Source organism: Hyla sarda, chromosome 1, assembly GCF_029499605.1.
Source record: "Hyla sarda isolate aHylSar1 chromosome 1, aHylSar1.hap1, whole genome shotgun sequence".
Lineage (NCBI taxonomy): Eukaryota > Metazoa > Chordata > Amphibia > Anura > Hylidae > Hyla > Hyla sarda.
The window spans coordinates 108,645,169-108,660,800 of record NC_079189.1 but is presented as its reverse complement, the minus strand read 5'-3'; the positions used below and the strand labels follow the sequence as shown (position 1 = coordinate 108,660,800).

Sequence of the window (15,632 nt, the reverse complement as noted above, 5' to 3'; positions counted from 1 at the left end):
CTGTCTGGGCATGCTTGGAGATGTAGTTTTGTAACAGCAGCTGTCTGGGCATGCTGGGAGATGTAGTTTTGTAACAGCGGCTGTCTGGGCATGCTGGGAGATGTAGTTTTGTAACAGTGGCTGTCTGGGCATGCTGGGAGATGTAGATTTGTAACAGTGGCTGTCTGGGCATGCTGGGAGATGTAGTTTTGTAACAGCGGCTGTCTGGGCATGCTGGGAGATGTAGTTTTGTAACAGCGGCTGTCTGGGCATGCTGGGAGATGTAGTTTTGTAACAGTGGCTGTCTGGGCATGCTGGGAGATGTAGTTTTGTAACAGCGGCTGTCTGGGCATGCTGGGAGATGTAGTTTTGTAACAGCGGCTGTCTGGGCATGCTGGGAGATGTAGTTTTGTAACAGCGGCTGTCTGGGCATGCTGGGAGATGTAGTTTTGTAACAGTGGCTGTCTGGGCATGCTGGGAGATGTAGTTTTGTAACAGCGGCTGTCTGGGCATGCTGGGAGATGTAGTTTTGTAACAGCGGCTGTCTGGGCATGCTGGGAGATGTAGTTTTGTAACAGCGGCTGTCTGGGCATGCTGGGAGATGTAGTTTTGTAACAGTGGCTCTCTGGGCATGCTGGGAGATGTAGTTTTGTAACAGCGGCTGTCTGGGCATGCTGGGAGATGTAGTTTTGTAACAGCGGCTGTCTGGGCATGCTGGGAGATGTAGTTTTGTAACAGCGGCTGTCTGGGCATGCTGGGAGATGTAGTTATGCAACAGCGGCTGTCTGGGCATGCTGGGAGATGTAGTTTTGTAACAGTGGCTGTCTGGGCATGCTGGGAGATGTAGTTTTGTAACAGCGGCTGTCTGGGCATGCTGGGAGATGTAGTTTTGTAACAGTGGCTGTCTGGGCATGCTGGGAGATGTAGTTTTGTAACAGTGGCTGTATGGGCATGCTGGGAGATGTAGTTTTGTAACAGCGGCTGTCATGGCATGCTGGGAGATGTAGTTTTGTTACAGTGGCTGTCTGGGCATGCTGGGAGATGTAGTTTTGTAACAGCAGCTGTCTGGGCATGCTGGGAGATGTAGTTTTGTAACAGTGGCTGTCTGGGCATGCTGGGAGATGTAGTTTTGTAGCAATGGCTGTCTGGGCATGCTGGGAGATGTAATTTTGTAACAATGGCTGTCTGGGCATGCTGAAACTTGTTGTTCCGTAACAGCTGGATAGCCACCAGGGTATATATCAGTCATTAGTTTCCCATACATGTGATTTGGGCCGATGCAACATAAAGGAGAACACTATAAATACCATGTGTATGAGTGCCCACTTCTATACCATAAGATGTCACCCAGTCCTGCACCACTCACCATGGCTCCCCCGCTCAGTGCTGACTCCGACTCTCACATAGACAACACTCTGCTCCATACACAACTTCCGCCTACCAGCTGTCAATCAACCACAGGCAGCACACGTGTAACACAAACCACGCCCAGCGTAGGTGGTTATCATTCAAGCGCATGCGTAGTAGCTACATTGTAACTGCAAAAAAACTACATATCCCACAATGCAAAGTCTGCATACGGAAGCAAGCTTGGGCGAAACCATTCACAATACGGGGAGTACTTTATGACAGAAACTAAGTATGTTTGTAAAGATATAAAACTTTAGCTTCAGGTAAATTAGTATCACTTATGTACGTATAATAGGTTGTGTTATACCGTGTGAATAAAATAGCAATGTCTGGCGTCCCCCTTTCTTTAGCTATTCCATCTCCATGGTGACCGCAGGTAACAAGCTGCCAGCAGCGGAGGGAGGGAGCCAGAGGCTGTCACACAGAAGATCAGGTACAGTCAATATATGGGGTGCACTGGATTATTGGGGGTTTTTCTTAACCCCCTATAAACAGTCTGATCTGTACACTGATATATGATGTCACTGCATAACCTGGGGAGTCCATTGCTATAATATTAAAGTGTATTGGATGCTTTAAAAACTTTTGACATGTCCTAGATAGATGTCCAAAGTTTTGATCGGTTGGGGTCTGTATGTTCAGACCCCGACCAATCGCTAAATAGAGCTGGGAGAAAAGCACGGCAGACTGAGACAATCCCATAGACTTTCATTGTAAGTTTGTCTTTCTTAGCATGCTCTTCCCTGGCCCATTCGACCTATTAGTTGGGGTCCCCTAAAAATCTAAACTTTTAACATTTCTACAACATGTCAAAAGTTTTTTAAAGTGACAGTGCTTATTTAAGATGGCACCTAAGTGAAGTAAATGTGCATTTCTGTGGACCTGCAGTATCACCAACAAGACAGCATTAGGGTATGTTCACACTACGGATTATGAACGGAATCTCTGCTCGCAGAATTCTGCGAGCGGAAATTCCATTCTGGCGGCCGCCGCCGCAATACTTCGGCGGTAGGACCGTGCGGCACTGCGCTGTCACCATTGGCGACTATGCAATGTTCGTGATCTTCCGCACAAAGAATGAACACGTCCTTTCTTTGCGCTGAACTATTTCAGGAAATTCCTCAGTGTGAATGGGTCTCGCGGAAACCCATTCACACTGATGTTTATGTTCACAGCACGCAATTCCGTTTGTGGAATTCCGCTCACAGAATTCAGTGGGAATTACGTAGTGTGAACATACCCTTATAGAGCTCCAGAGCATCGGCTCACCCCCACCCACATGCATTACAGCTGGGCTCTCCAACTTGTGGCTTTCCAGCTGCTGCAACAGCTGGAGAGCCGCAGGTTAAAGGGCTACTCAGCTGGAAAACATTATTTTTTTTTTTTTGGTGCCAGAAAGTTAAACAGATTTGTAAATTACTTCTATTAAAAAAAATCTTAATTCTTCTAGTACTTATAAGCTTCTGTATGCTCCACAGGAATTTTTTTATTTTTTATTTCTTTTCTGTCTGACCACAGTGCTCTCTGCTGACACCTCTGTCCATTTTAGGAACAGTCCAGAGTAGGAGCAAATCCCCATAGAAAACCTTTCCTGCTCTGGACAGTTCCTGACATGGACAGAGGTGTCAGCAGAGAGCACTTTGGTCAGACAGGAAGTAAATTAAAAAGAAAAGCACTTTCATTGGAGCATACAGAAGCTGATAAGTACTGGAAGGATTAAGATTTTTAAATTGGAGTACCCCTTTAAGGATCCCTGCATAAGAGAAAAGCAGCCTGACCACTAAGGAGTTGACTTTGCTGACGTCATGTGTGTCTTCTATATTCTTTGTTAAAAAAAAACAAAAAACTTAAAGGGGGACTCTGGGGAAGTAAACTTATAGCCTATCCTTTCCATCTCATCAACCTGTTTAATTGTCTAAATATAATTCATTATACAGAGCAGTTTCTCCTCTTTGATTGTCACTTACATGCATGAAGTGAGGAAATTACATCATCCAGCCATCTACCTTGTCTCTGTCCAAATCCCTTTCTGAAATTAGCCCCTCCTTTTGAGAGACACAGACCATGTGGTTTCTGCCCTGCAGTAATGAGTCATGCTCGCTCTAGTGCTGAGAACTGGGATGTGTGTGCAGTCTTAGCTAATCAGACATTGAACCTCTCTCTCTCTCTCTAAGAGCAGGAGGGTGGGGGCTGCTCTCAGAGAGTGAGCTGGCTGGCAGAGCAGAGCTGCAATGATTGCTGGGAGATTTTCAGGTGAGGGAAGGTTGGCAAAGAATATCAAGCAGCCAGAGAAGACAACTGGGGCCACAGGAGCCATGCATATTAGGCAGGATGGTTTACAGGGAACATATCAATTATTTTACAGTGGGTAATCCGTCACCGCTATCTTACGCACTAACCTACTGGTACAGGATTCTTGTGCGGTTGACACTGATAACAAGGATCTTTACCTTTTTATGTAAATTAGATTCTTGGTGCACCCTAGGTTTTTCCAAGCCTTGAGGTGCACTTTTCGGCCTGTCCGCTTCTTCCTTGGTTACGCCCTCTTCATAAATTTCTACCCCTAAGCATGTAGGCAGTAAGTGCTGGGAGATCTCTCTCGCACCCATGCATGGTGACGCTCCAGGCCAGCAGTCAGTAAATTCTCCCAGCATGTCTGGCCTATAAAAAACTACGTCCTCTTAAAATGTTACCATTGGGGTTTACTATCCATTAGCTACCATCTGGGCATAAGACATCAGTATATCTCAGAAAACAAAGGGTGAAATAGCGTGGTAGGTTTTACTATTTCATTTGATCTGATCTTGCACAAAAACACATCCTTACCATGGGATCTTACATCATTGTTTGTGAGCTTTAAAATAATTAAATAAATCTGTCACCAACGTCACCCACACTAACCTGCTGGTACAGGGTAATTGTGTTGAGTGACACTGAATCCAATGCTTGTTACCTTTTCTTTCTTTGTTACCCCACTCCTGAGTGCAGGGCACATTCCATCCACTTGGTGTACTCTTCTGCCCGCCTGTCTCCACACTGTGCACCCCCACCCCATGTCTCTGGATCTGTTCTGCACACTCCTGTCAATGATCATATATCACATGTACAGCAGGTCCTGGTGGAGCAGATCTCCACACACAACACAACAGAAGTGACTGCCTGACCAGGACCTGCTCTACATCTGTTACATGCTGGAGGTGTAGGACCTGTGATGATGTCACAATCATGCTACCAGTACATATGGGGGATGAGCTCAACAGTGCAGTATAGAGGAGAATGTGGCTGAAGGACCTGTAGTGATCATGTGATAAGAACTGGGAGGGCTGAAGAGTGCACTAAATCACTTTATTTGCATATTTGGCCATAACTCAGAAATGGGGCCATGTAAGAAAAAAAAAAAAAAGGTAAACAGTGTTTAAATCAGCATCACCAGCACTATTTCCCTGTACCAGCAGGTTAGTGGGGGTAACATTGGTACCAGATTCCCTTTAAAATTTAGCACCACTCTGGTATGGGAGATTCAATCTGTCTTAGAAAGACAGCACACACAGCTCTTTAGTGTGTGGCGGTACTGCATATGACTTCCCGATACTTTATTCACATATAGTAAACATGCTTGGACATTCCTATATACTCCAAGGTCACATTTTACCCAATGGAAGGAGTCCTAAAGGCATGCATACTTTAAAGTGACCCTATACAAATAAGTTACTATAGCCTGCACATGTACCACTAAAGGACATATAGAACCAATTAGGAGTTGTGGAGAGGGTCCATTTAATGGATATGTTGAAAAATTTCGATGACATTGTAAAGTATATTCGCATGTACATGTTTTGCGGCTTTTTTGCTGCGACTTTTCCACAGCTGATTTTGCTACCCATTGATTCAATGGGTAGCAAAATCTGCAGCAAAATCTCCATTTGTAAAGGCCCCCTTAAAGGGATTATAATACAAGATAAGGGATAACTACATCATCAGTGGGGTCCGGCCGCTGGGACCCACACCAATCATGAGAACTGAAGACAATTGTCCCTGACATAGAGAGTGAATGGAGCGGTGGTTGAACATGTCTGCTGCTGCTCCATTCACTTAGTGAAGAAAGACTTCTGGTTCTTGTAATGGATGAGGGTCCCAGTGATCAGACCACCACCGATTAGCTGGTTATTCCCTATCCTGTGGATATAGGATAACGTTGACTCTTGGGATAACCCCTTTAATCAGTGTTTCCCAACCAGGGTGCCTCCAGATGTTGCAAAACTACAACTCCCAGCATGCCTGGACAGCCTTTAATAAAACACTAAAACATTTTTGCCTGTGCTGTGACTCCCTTTATTTGTGGGTCTTTATCTGGAGTGGGAATTTCTGGGATAGTTATGCTTAGTACATCCGACATTGTGTTTTTCTTTCTCTCTAGTGTTTACTGTGCGAATCATTCACAAGTGAAGCGGTGCTAGTTAGTCTCTGTTAATAATGTATGTTCCCTGTACATGTGCTTATAAATAATGCCTTTGCTTTGACACTTTCCAGTTTCCTCCCTGGTGATAACACAGCTGATAGTATCCAGAATAGTATACATTCTTCAGTTTATTATTAGCAATAATCAGTCACTCCTATGAAAAGGACGCTATGGCTGTGTTCACGCTCTTTATCTGAAGAATCTAGATATAAGTGAACAAGTTTTACTAATTCTTCTCCACATATTGTAGTTGTAAACCATGTGACTCCTTGAGCTAGCAGTATTTTTTTCTTTTAATTAAATGGCTTTCCAATGTGTTGTGTTTTTTTTAATTGATTTTTCAGGCTTAGTAGTGGAAGCTGTCTTATTGACGGAATCCATTACTAAGCCAGGGCTTAGCGTTAGCCCCAAAAACAGCTAGCGCTAACCCCCAATTATTATCCAGTACCCAACCGCCACAGGGGTACCAGGAAGAGACGGTACCAACAGGCCTGGAGCATCAAAAATGGTGCTCCTGGGCTTAGGCAGTAACAGGCTGGCGTTATTTAGGCTGGGGAGGACCAGTAACAATGGTCCTCGCCCACCCTGCTGCTGCTTGGTTGGTATCTGGCTGAGGATAAAAATACGGGGAACCCGATATTTTTTTCAGAAATAAATTGTAAAAAATGCATAGGGTTCCCTATATTTTTATTCTCAGCCAGATACCAACAAAGCAGCAACAGCCTGATGTTACCAGGGTTGGGGCGAGGACCATTGTTACTGGTCCTCCACAGCCTAAATAACGCCAGCTTGTAACCGCCTAGGCCCAGGAGTGCAATTTTTGAAGCACCAGGCTTGTTGGTACAGGCTCTTCCCGGTAGCCCTGTGGCGGTGGGTACAAGGGTAATAATTGGGGTTAGCGCTAGCTGTTTTTGGGGCTAACGCTAAGCCCCTGCTTAGTGATGGATTCTGCCAATAAGACTGCTTCCACTACTTAGCCTGAAAATTAAATTAAAAAAAAACACACTCCCCCACGAGCCCTCGTTAGCCATTTTATTAAAAGAAAAAAAATCAATTTCATTGCCGTATTATACCGAATCTGCCGTAATCCTCTGCATACACGGATCTGAAACGATAAGAAAAATGAACACAAAAAATGGGTTAGGACATTTTTGGCGCTCTCCGCTGGGGAGAGTGCCCATAATGCAATGTCTTCCCAAGTTGCAAAACTACTACTCTCTGGGCATGCTGGGAGTTGTAGTTTAGCAACAGCTGGAGTCTCCCTGTCTGGGAAGACACTGCCAGAAAGGTCTGTTCACATTATACAAAACGTACAATGTGAACAGAGCCTCACTCTTACCACTCTGCCTCCCGTCTGTAGCTCTGCCCCCCTAATGACGGCATCACTAGGGAGTGGAGCTACATGGACTCGGGCAAGACAGGAGCGAGGGAGGTAAGTAGACCTCGTGTTCTGTATACACTATATACAGCTATCTATAGATAGCTGTATATATTGTATTCCGCCCAAAGGGTTAACCTACACTGCCCGGCAGTGTATGTTATCTCTTTCCTTGCTGGGCTGGCGCATAACGCACAGCTTAGCAGGGGGTTAAGTGAGCCAGCAATGTGTATACTGTATACACATTGCATGCTTACTATAAGTTCTTGCTGGGCAGTAGATATACGACATATATCTACTGCTCAGCATCAGCTGTTCTCCCGTGAGCGCTGCGCTCTGTTTGCAGAGTGCATGCGCTGAAGATTTTACGCAGCTCTTGCGTCCTAATCACGTGAGAGCTGTGTGTCCTCGGAGAGTGCTCTGCGCAGTGTAACTGCACATGCGCTGGGCCCTCGCTACTCCGACTTCTGTAGCGAGGGCCTTTCGCATGTACAGTTACACTGCACAGAGCACTCTCTGGGGATGCACCATTCTCACGTGAGCTGCGTAAAATCTTCAGCGCATGTGCTCTGCATACAGAGCGCAGCGCTCAGGGGGTGTGTAACTCCATGTCACTAGGACATGGAGTTGAAGAAAATGCATATGCGAATAAGGGGGGCGGGCTTAGGCCCCTTCCTCCGGGACCCAAAGTATGACTGCCGGCGGGGGACATGTCTGCAGAGCGCAACTAAGGGGGTGAATTACGGGAATTTACAGGACGAAAACTGGGAGACAACCCAACAAAAATTGTAAGTAACCCCTGTATTGACTCCTGTTCACCCACACTATAACACAGTGTATTGGGGTTAGTGTGGGTGAACTTGCTGACAGTTTTCCTTTAAAACTCTGTTTCTTTCTGTTCTTCCGTTGTTCTTCGTAAATTTTTATACTACCTGGGATGATCATATTGCATAGCAGCCAAGAAGGGATCTCTACAGAGCCGGAAGTGTTAGCCTATTGTGAGGGCAGCAATATCTTACATTGTTATTAGAATACATAGTGACCTCAAAAATGACATAAAAAACCTGATTGAATAGATCAATCTTTGACTATAAATGCCCCTTTAACAAATTACCTTTTTCCCTTAGGTTACAACAAGGTGTGTTACCGCTGCACTTTACAATAATGCCTACTGAAGGGAAATCCGATATGGACAGGATTGGTCTGTTCCGTGAGATGGGCTACATTAGTATCGGAGACAAATATGTCACTCCCTGTTCTAGTAAGTAAACGTTATCAAAGCTAAGACAGGTGTAAGAAAAATGTAATAATTATAAAAAAAATTCCTCCATAGATTGAAAAAGGGGCATTACCGTCTATCCTATAGGGCAGTGGTCTTCAACCTGCAGACCTCCAGATGTTGCAAAACTACAATTCCCAGCATGCCCGCACAGCAAACGGCTCTCCGGGTATGCTTGGAGTTGTAGTTTTGCAACATCTGGAGGTCCGCAGTTGAAGACCACTGCTATAGGGAATAACATGCTGATCAGTGGAGGTCCGATCACATGAACCCGCACTGATCATGAAAAATTGTAAATGGAAAGAGTGCACCACAATTTTGCGTCCAGTGCTCCACTCATTCTGGGAGATTTATCAAAACTTGTGCTGAGGAAAAGTTGACCAGTTACCAATAGCAACCAATCAGATTGCTTCTTTCATTTTTCAGAGGCTTTTTCAAAAATGAAAGAAGCGATCTGATTGGTTGCTATGGGCAGCCCAGCAACTGTTCTGGCACCATGGGGGGCTTTGTAAAAGCAGATGGCCCCCGACTTCCATTCCAACCAAATTTGGGGTAACATGAGCATTTTAGTGAAAAAAATCAAATTTTTCATTTTCACGTCCAAATTTAGCGGAAATTTGTCAAACACCTGTGGGGTGTTAAGGCTCACTGTACCCCTTGTTACGTTCCTTGAGGGGTGTAGTTTCCAAAATAGTATGCCATGTGTTTTTTTTTTTTGCTGTTCTGGCACCATAGGGGCTTCCTAAAGGCGACATGCCCCCCAAAAACCATTTCAGCAAAATTTGCTTTCCAAAAGCCAAATGTGACTCCTTCTGTTCTGAGCATTGTAGTGCGCCTGCAGTGCACTTGTCGTCCACACATGGGGTATTTCCATACTCAGAAGAGATGGGGTTACAAATTTTGGGGGGCATTTTCTCCTATTACCCCTTGTAAAAATGTACAATCGGGGGGAAAACAGCATTTTAGTGAAAAAAATAATAATGCACACATCCGACTTTAACGAAAAGTCTTCAAACACCTGTGGGGTGTTAAGGCTCACTGTACCCCTTGTAGCATTCCTTGAGGGGAGTAGTTTCCAAAATAGTATAGGGGCTTCCTAAATGTGACATTCCCCCAAAAACCATTTCAGAAAAACTCACTCTCCAAAATCCCATTGTCGCTCCTTCCCTTCTGAGCCCTCTACTGTGCCCGCCAAACACTTGACATACACATATGAGGTATTTCCTTACTCGAGAGAAATTGGGGGTCTTTTTTTCCTTTCAAAAACCGGATCTACAAGAACATGCAAGTGTAAAAAACGAAGATTTTGAATTTTCTCCTTTACTTTGCTGCTATTCCTATGAAACATCTAAAGGGTTAACACACTTTCTGAATGCCATTCTGAATACTTTGAGGGGTGCAGTTTTTATAATGGGGTCATTTGTGGGGTATTTCTAATATGAAGGCCCTTCAAATCCATTTCAAAACTTTTAGAACATTTTGTGGAAAATTGCTGCTGGACTTTGAAGCCCTCTGATATCTTCCAAAAGTAAAAACATGTCAACTTTATGATGCAAACATAAAGTAGACATATTGTATATGTGAATCAATATATAATATATTTGTTATGTCTATTTTCCTTATAAGCAGAGAGTTTCAAATAAAAAAAAAAGCAACATTTTAAATTTTTTCATCAAATTTTGGAATTTTTCACCAAGAAATTGTCACGTACCGGCAGGACTAGTAGTGGATCCTCTAGACCAGAGAGGTGATGGTGTGGGTTGTACTGGAGGACCGGTTCTAAGTAGTTACTGGTCTTCACCAGAGCCCACCGCAAAGCGGGATAGATTTGCTGCGGCGGTAACTACCAGGTCGTATCCCCCAGTAACAACTCGACCTCTCTGGCAGCTGATATGGCGTGGTACACAGGGAGCAGACAGGAGCGTACTCGGACATAGCAGAGGTCAGGGCAGGCGGCAAAGGTTCAAGGGCAAGTAGACGGTAGCAACGGGTTCGGCAACAGGCAAGGCAATATAACACACTAGGGAACGCTTTCTCAAAGGCACTAGGGCACAAAGATCCGGCAAGGGCAGGAAGGGGCAGGTTACATAAATAGGGAAGTAGCCAGAGGTCAGGGACCAGCGCACCAATCAATGGCACGCTGGCCCTTTAAATTTACTGAAGGCGCTGCGCGCGCCCTAGAGAGCGGGGCCGGGCGCGCCGGGAGGCAGAGACAGACTGCGCAGGGAGCGGGGAGCCAGGTAAGGCAGATAGGGACGCGGCGCGTGAGCGGGGACCAGCCGTCACGGCAGCCACGTCCCCGACACAAGGGAACCCGTGCCGGGATCCCGAGGAGGGAGGCCGAGGGAGCGGGCGCTCCGGTCCGGGGGAGGGGACCGGAGCGCACGCTGTGAAAGTACCCCCCCCCCCTTAGGTCTCCCCCTCTTCTTGGTGCCCAGGAAACGGAGGATGAGACTGCGGTCCAAGATGTTCTCCTCAGGCTCCCAAGACCTTTCCTCAGGACCGCAGCCCTCCCAATCAACCAGAAAAAATCTTCTCCCCCGAGAAATCCTGGTCGTCAAGATCTCCTTGACAGAGAAAACATCGGAGGTACCGGCAACAGGGGTGAGAGAAAAAAGCTTGGGAGAAAAACGGTTAAAGACAGCAAGTTTAAGAAGGGAGACATGGAAAGAATTATGGATTCGGAGAGAGGAAGATGGAGCTGGTAAGAGACCTGATTGATCCGACTCTTGATTTTATAGGGTCCCAAGTAACGAGGGCCCAACTTGTAACTTGGGACCCTAAATCAGATATATTTAGAGGAGAGACAAACCTTGTCACTTGGGCGAAATTCCGGAGGAGCTCTGCGTCTCTTGTCGGCTTGGACCTTCATACGAGCGGAAGCCTTGAGGAGAGCAGCGTGAGTTTCACGCCAGATGGTGGAAAAGTCCAGTACAAGACTGTCAACAGCAGGTACAGAAGAAGGAGTGGGATACTGCGGCAGAGGTGGAAGAGGATGATGGCCAAAAACTACAAAGAAAGGAGACTTGTTAGAAGCTGAGGATTGTTTGTAGTTGTAGGAGAACTCCGCCCAGGGAAGTAGATCCACCCAATTGTCATGGCGAGAGGATACAAAGTGGCGCAGATAGTCGCCCAAAATTTGGTTCACCCGTTCTACCTGGCCGTTGGACTGAGGTTGATACGAAGAGGAAAAGTCCAATTTGATCCCGAGCTGACCACAAAGAGCCCTCCAGAATTTGGAGACAAATTGTACCCCACGATCTGAGACAATATGTTTGGGAAGGCCATGGAGACGGAAGATGTGTTGGAAGAATTGTTTGGCTAACATGGGTGCAGAGGGTAGACCGGGCAGGGGTACAAAGTGAGCCATTTTGGAGAAGCGATCTACCACGACCCAAATAATGGAAATGCCATGGGAGGAGGGAAAATCTGTAACAAAGTCCATAGCGATGTGAGACCAGGGAACTTCAGGAACAGGTAGGGGCAAGAGGAGACCCGCTGGTTTCTGACGAGGCGATTTATCCCGGGCGCAAACCATACAGGCCTGGACGAAGTCTGAGACATCTTTCTCCAGAGAAGGCCACCAGTACCTTAGTTGGAGAGATTTTTGTACTCCTGGATGAGCGGCAAAAAGGGAAGCGTGGCCCCACCTGAGAATTTGCAACCGCTGACGTGGAGGTACGTAGGATTTGCCAGGAGGAAGAAGGCGCAGGTCCACGGGAGCGACGGCAATAAGGTGTTCTGGTGTGATGATATATTGAGGTGTTAACTCGTCGCCAACCATATCAGAAGAGCGAGACAGAGCATCTGCCCTAATGTTCTTACAAGCCGGACGGAAATGGATTTCAAAATGAAAGCGGGCGAAGAACAAAGACCAACGAGCCTGATGGGGATTTAGTCTCTGGGCAGACTGGAGATAAGCCAGGTTCTTGTGGTCCGTGAAGATGTTCACAGGATGTGTGGCGCCCTCGAGTAAATGTCTCCATTCCTCCAGTGCCAACTTAATGGCCAGCAGTTCTCTGTCTCCAATGGAATAATTTCTCTCTGCGGGAGAGAATGTTTTAGAAAAGAAGCCACAATTTACTGTCTTGCCCCCGGAAGACTTTTGGTGAGGACAGCTCCGGCTCCCACCGAGGAGGCATCCACTTCGAGAGAGAAGGTCTTGGTGGAATCTGGCCTAGAGAGAACGGGTGCTGAAGCAAAGGCGGCTTTCAGTGACTGGAAGGCTTCTTCAGCTTGGGAAGGCCAAGATTTGGGGTTAGCTCCTTTTCTTGTTAACGCCACGATAGGAGCCACCAGAGTGGAATAATGAGGGATAAATTGCCTGTAGTAATTAGCAGAGCCCAGAAATCTTTGTATGGCTCGGAGACCAGAGGGGCGTGGCCAATCCAGTACCGCGGATGGCCTGGCTGGATCCATTTGAAGTCCTTGAGCTGAGATAATGTATCCCAGGAAAGGCAGGGAGGACCGTTCAAAAAGAAATTTTTCAAGTTTGGCGTATAGGTGATTTCTCCTAAGACGAGTGAGAACTTGTCGCACATGGACCCGATGTTGGTCCAAATTGGAAGAAAAGATGAGGATGTCATCCAAGTATACGACCACGCAGGTATAAAGTAGGTCCCTGTTGACAAATTCCTGGAAGACGGCAGGCGCATTACAAAGGCCGAAGGGCATCACCAGATACCGACCCCAGCATGGGAAGAAGACTTTCTAATGAATCCTCTCTGTAGGTTCTCACGTATATAGTCGGACATGGCAAGAGTCTCAGGAGGTGAGAGAGGATAAATCGTGCCCCGAGGTGGAGTCGAACCGGGCATCAGGTCGATCGGACAATCATAGGGTCTGTGTGGAGGAAGGACCTCAGCTTGTTTCTTGCAAAAGACATCCGCAAAAGAATGGTATGGCTTGGGCAGACCAGGAGGTGGAGTAACTTGCGGGACCTGTTTGACAGGAGCAGGCTTGAGACAACGGTCAGAACAGGAGGAACCCCAACGCAGGATCTCACCGGTGGTCCAATTCAGGACAGGACAATGACGTTGAAGCCACGGCAGACCCAGGAGGAGTTCGGAGGAGCAGAAAGGAAGGACAAAGAACTCTAAAGTTTCAGTATGAAATATTCCAATGTCCATCTGCAGAGGCTGGGTACGGAACTGCACAGTGGCAGAGAGTCTCTCACCGTAAACTGTAGAGATGAGAAACGGCTTGGGTAGACGGATTACTGGAATACGGTACTTGTCAACCAAGGAGGCGTGAATTAAGTTGCCAGCTGAACCGGAATCCAAGAAGGCGGTTGCGGAGAAAGAGGACTTGGAAGAGATGAACAACTGCACGGGTATGATGAGACGTGGAGAGGACGAATCCACACCTACCAACGCCTCTCCCAAGTTTACTAGGTGCGAGCGTTTCCCGAACGCGGTGGATGGAGAGGACAATCTCTAAGGAAGTGCTCGGTACTGGCACAGTACAGGCACAGGTTCTCGTCTCTGCAGCGGCTTCGTTCTTGCGGAGTCAGGCATGACCGATCCACCTGCATGGCTTCCACGGCGAGAGGCCCGTTAGCGGGTTGAGGTAAGAAAAATGGGAGCCAGACGAGGGTAGCGTCTAGGATGAGCTTTTTCCTTTTCAAGGAGGAGTTCCTCTTATCTCTCGGGGTGAAACGTTTGTCAATCCTAGTGGCCAGCAAAATTAGGTTGCAAAGGGTGAAAGGTAGCTCACGTGCAGCCAGAACGTCCTTTATCTCACTGTTGAGGCCCTTCTTGAAGGTGGCACAAAGGGCTTCATTGTTCCAGTTCAGAGGCCAGGGTGTGGAACTGAATAGCATAGTCACCCACGGAAGAACCTCCTTGGGTCAAGTTAAGTAAGGCAGTCTCTGCGGAGGTAACCCGGGCTGGCTCCTCAAAAACATTCCGGAACTCTTGGCAGAAGTTCTGGACGGAAAAGGTGGCTGGATCAGCGCGGTCCCATAGTGGTGTAGCCCAGGCCAGGGCCTTCCCGGATAATAAACTGAGAATAAATGCTACATTGGCTCGCTCAGAAGGAAACTGGTCGGACAGTAGCTCGAGGTGGAGAGAGCACTGCGACAGGAACCCACGGCACTGCTTCGGATCTCCGTCATATTTTTCTGGCAGGGACAAACGGATTCTGGAACCGGTGGCAACTGCAGGCGGAGGAGTAGCGGCAGGTGCAGAAGAAGGGGCTGGGTGTTGCTGAGAAGGCAGGAGCTGCGTCATCATAGCAGTCAACTGGACCAGCTGTTGACCCTGCTGGGCCACAATGGAGGTGAGGTCTGCTAGGCTTGGCAGGGGAACATCAGCGGGATCCATGGCCGTATCTTACTGTCACGTACCGGCAGGACTAGTAGTGGATCCTCTAGACCAGAGAGGCGATGGCGCGGGTTGTACTGGAGGACCGGTTCTAAGTAGTTACTGGTCTTCACCAGAGCCCGCCGCAAAGCGGGATGGATTTGCTGCAGCGGTAACTACCAGGTCGTATCCCCCAGTAACAACTCGACCTCTCTGGCAGCTGATATGGCGTGGTACACAGGGAGCAGACAGGAGCGTAGTCGGACGTAGCAGAGGTCAGGGCAGGCGGCAAAGGTTCAAGGGCGAGTAGACGGTAGCAACAGGTTCGGCAACAGGCAAGGCAATATAACACAATAGGGAACGCTTTCACAGAGGCACTAGGGCACAAAGATCCGGCAAGGGCAGGAAGGGGCAGGTTACATAAATAGGGAAGTAGCCAGATGTCAGGGACCAGCACACCAATCAATGGCGCGCTGGCCCTTTAAATTTACTGAAGGCGGCATGCGCACACCCTAGAGAGCGGGGCCGCGCGCGCGTCTGGAGGCAGAGACAGACACGCAGGGAGCCAGGTAAGGCAGATAGGGATGCGGCGCGTGAGCGGGAACCAGCCGTCACGGCAGCCACGTCCCCGACACAAGGGAACCCGTGCTCCCCGTCAGCGCGTCCCCGTCAGCGCGGGGGACCGGAGCGCACGCTGTGACAGAAATGATGCAAGTAAAATTTACCGCTGACATAATGAAGAATATGTAATGAAAAAACAATCTCGGAATCAGAATGAAAAGTAAAAGCATCCCATAGTTATTAATGCTTAAAGTGACAGTGGTC

At 47.4% G+C, this 15,632-nt stretch overlaps 2 protein-coding genes across 6 annotated transcripts in view; one reads left to right on the top strand and one right to left on the bottom strand.

Moving 5' to 3' along the window:
* The window catches only part of UFSP2 (UFM1 specific peptidase 2), a 66,873-nt gene extending 65,391 nt beyond the window's left edge, over positions 1-1,482 (bottom strand). For both annotated transcript variants that reach the window (XM_056559840.1, XM_056559843.1), the window contains exon 1: positions 1,346-1,482. In XM_056559840.1, coding sequence (XP_056415815.1) covers positions 1,346-1,348 — 3 coding nt within the window. In that variant the 5' untranslated portion in view covers positions 1,349-1,482. The remainder of the gene's footprint in view (positions 1-1,345) is intronic.
* Positions 1,474-15,632, top strand: part of CFAP96 (cilia and flagella associated protein 96) — a 30,308-nt gene continuing 16,149 nt past the window's right edge. The window contains exons 1-3 of one of the 4 annotated variants that reach the window (XM_056559863.1): positions 1,514-1,652; positions 1,740-1,822; positions 8,354-8,487. In XM_056559863.1, the coding sequence (XP_056415838.1) occupies positions 8,391-8,487 (97 nt within the window). In that variant the 5' untranslated portion in view covers positions 1,514-1,652; positions 1,740-1,822; positions 8,354-8,390. Of the gene's footprint in view, positions 1,653-1,739; positions 1,823-8,353; positions 8,488-15,632 lie in introns of all 4 variants that reach the window. The other 3 variants (XM_056559871.1, XM_056559855.1, XM_056559873.1) reach the window with 3 other exon arrangements.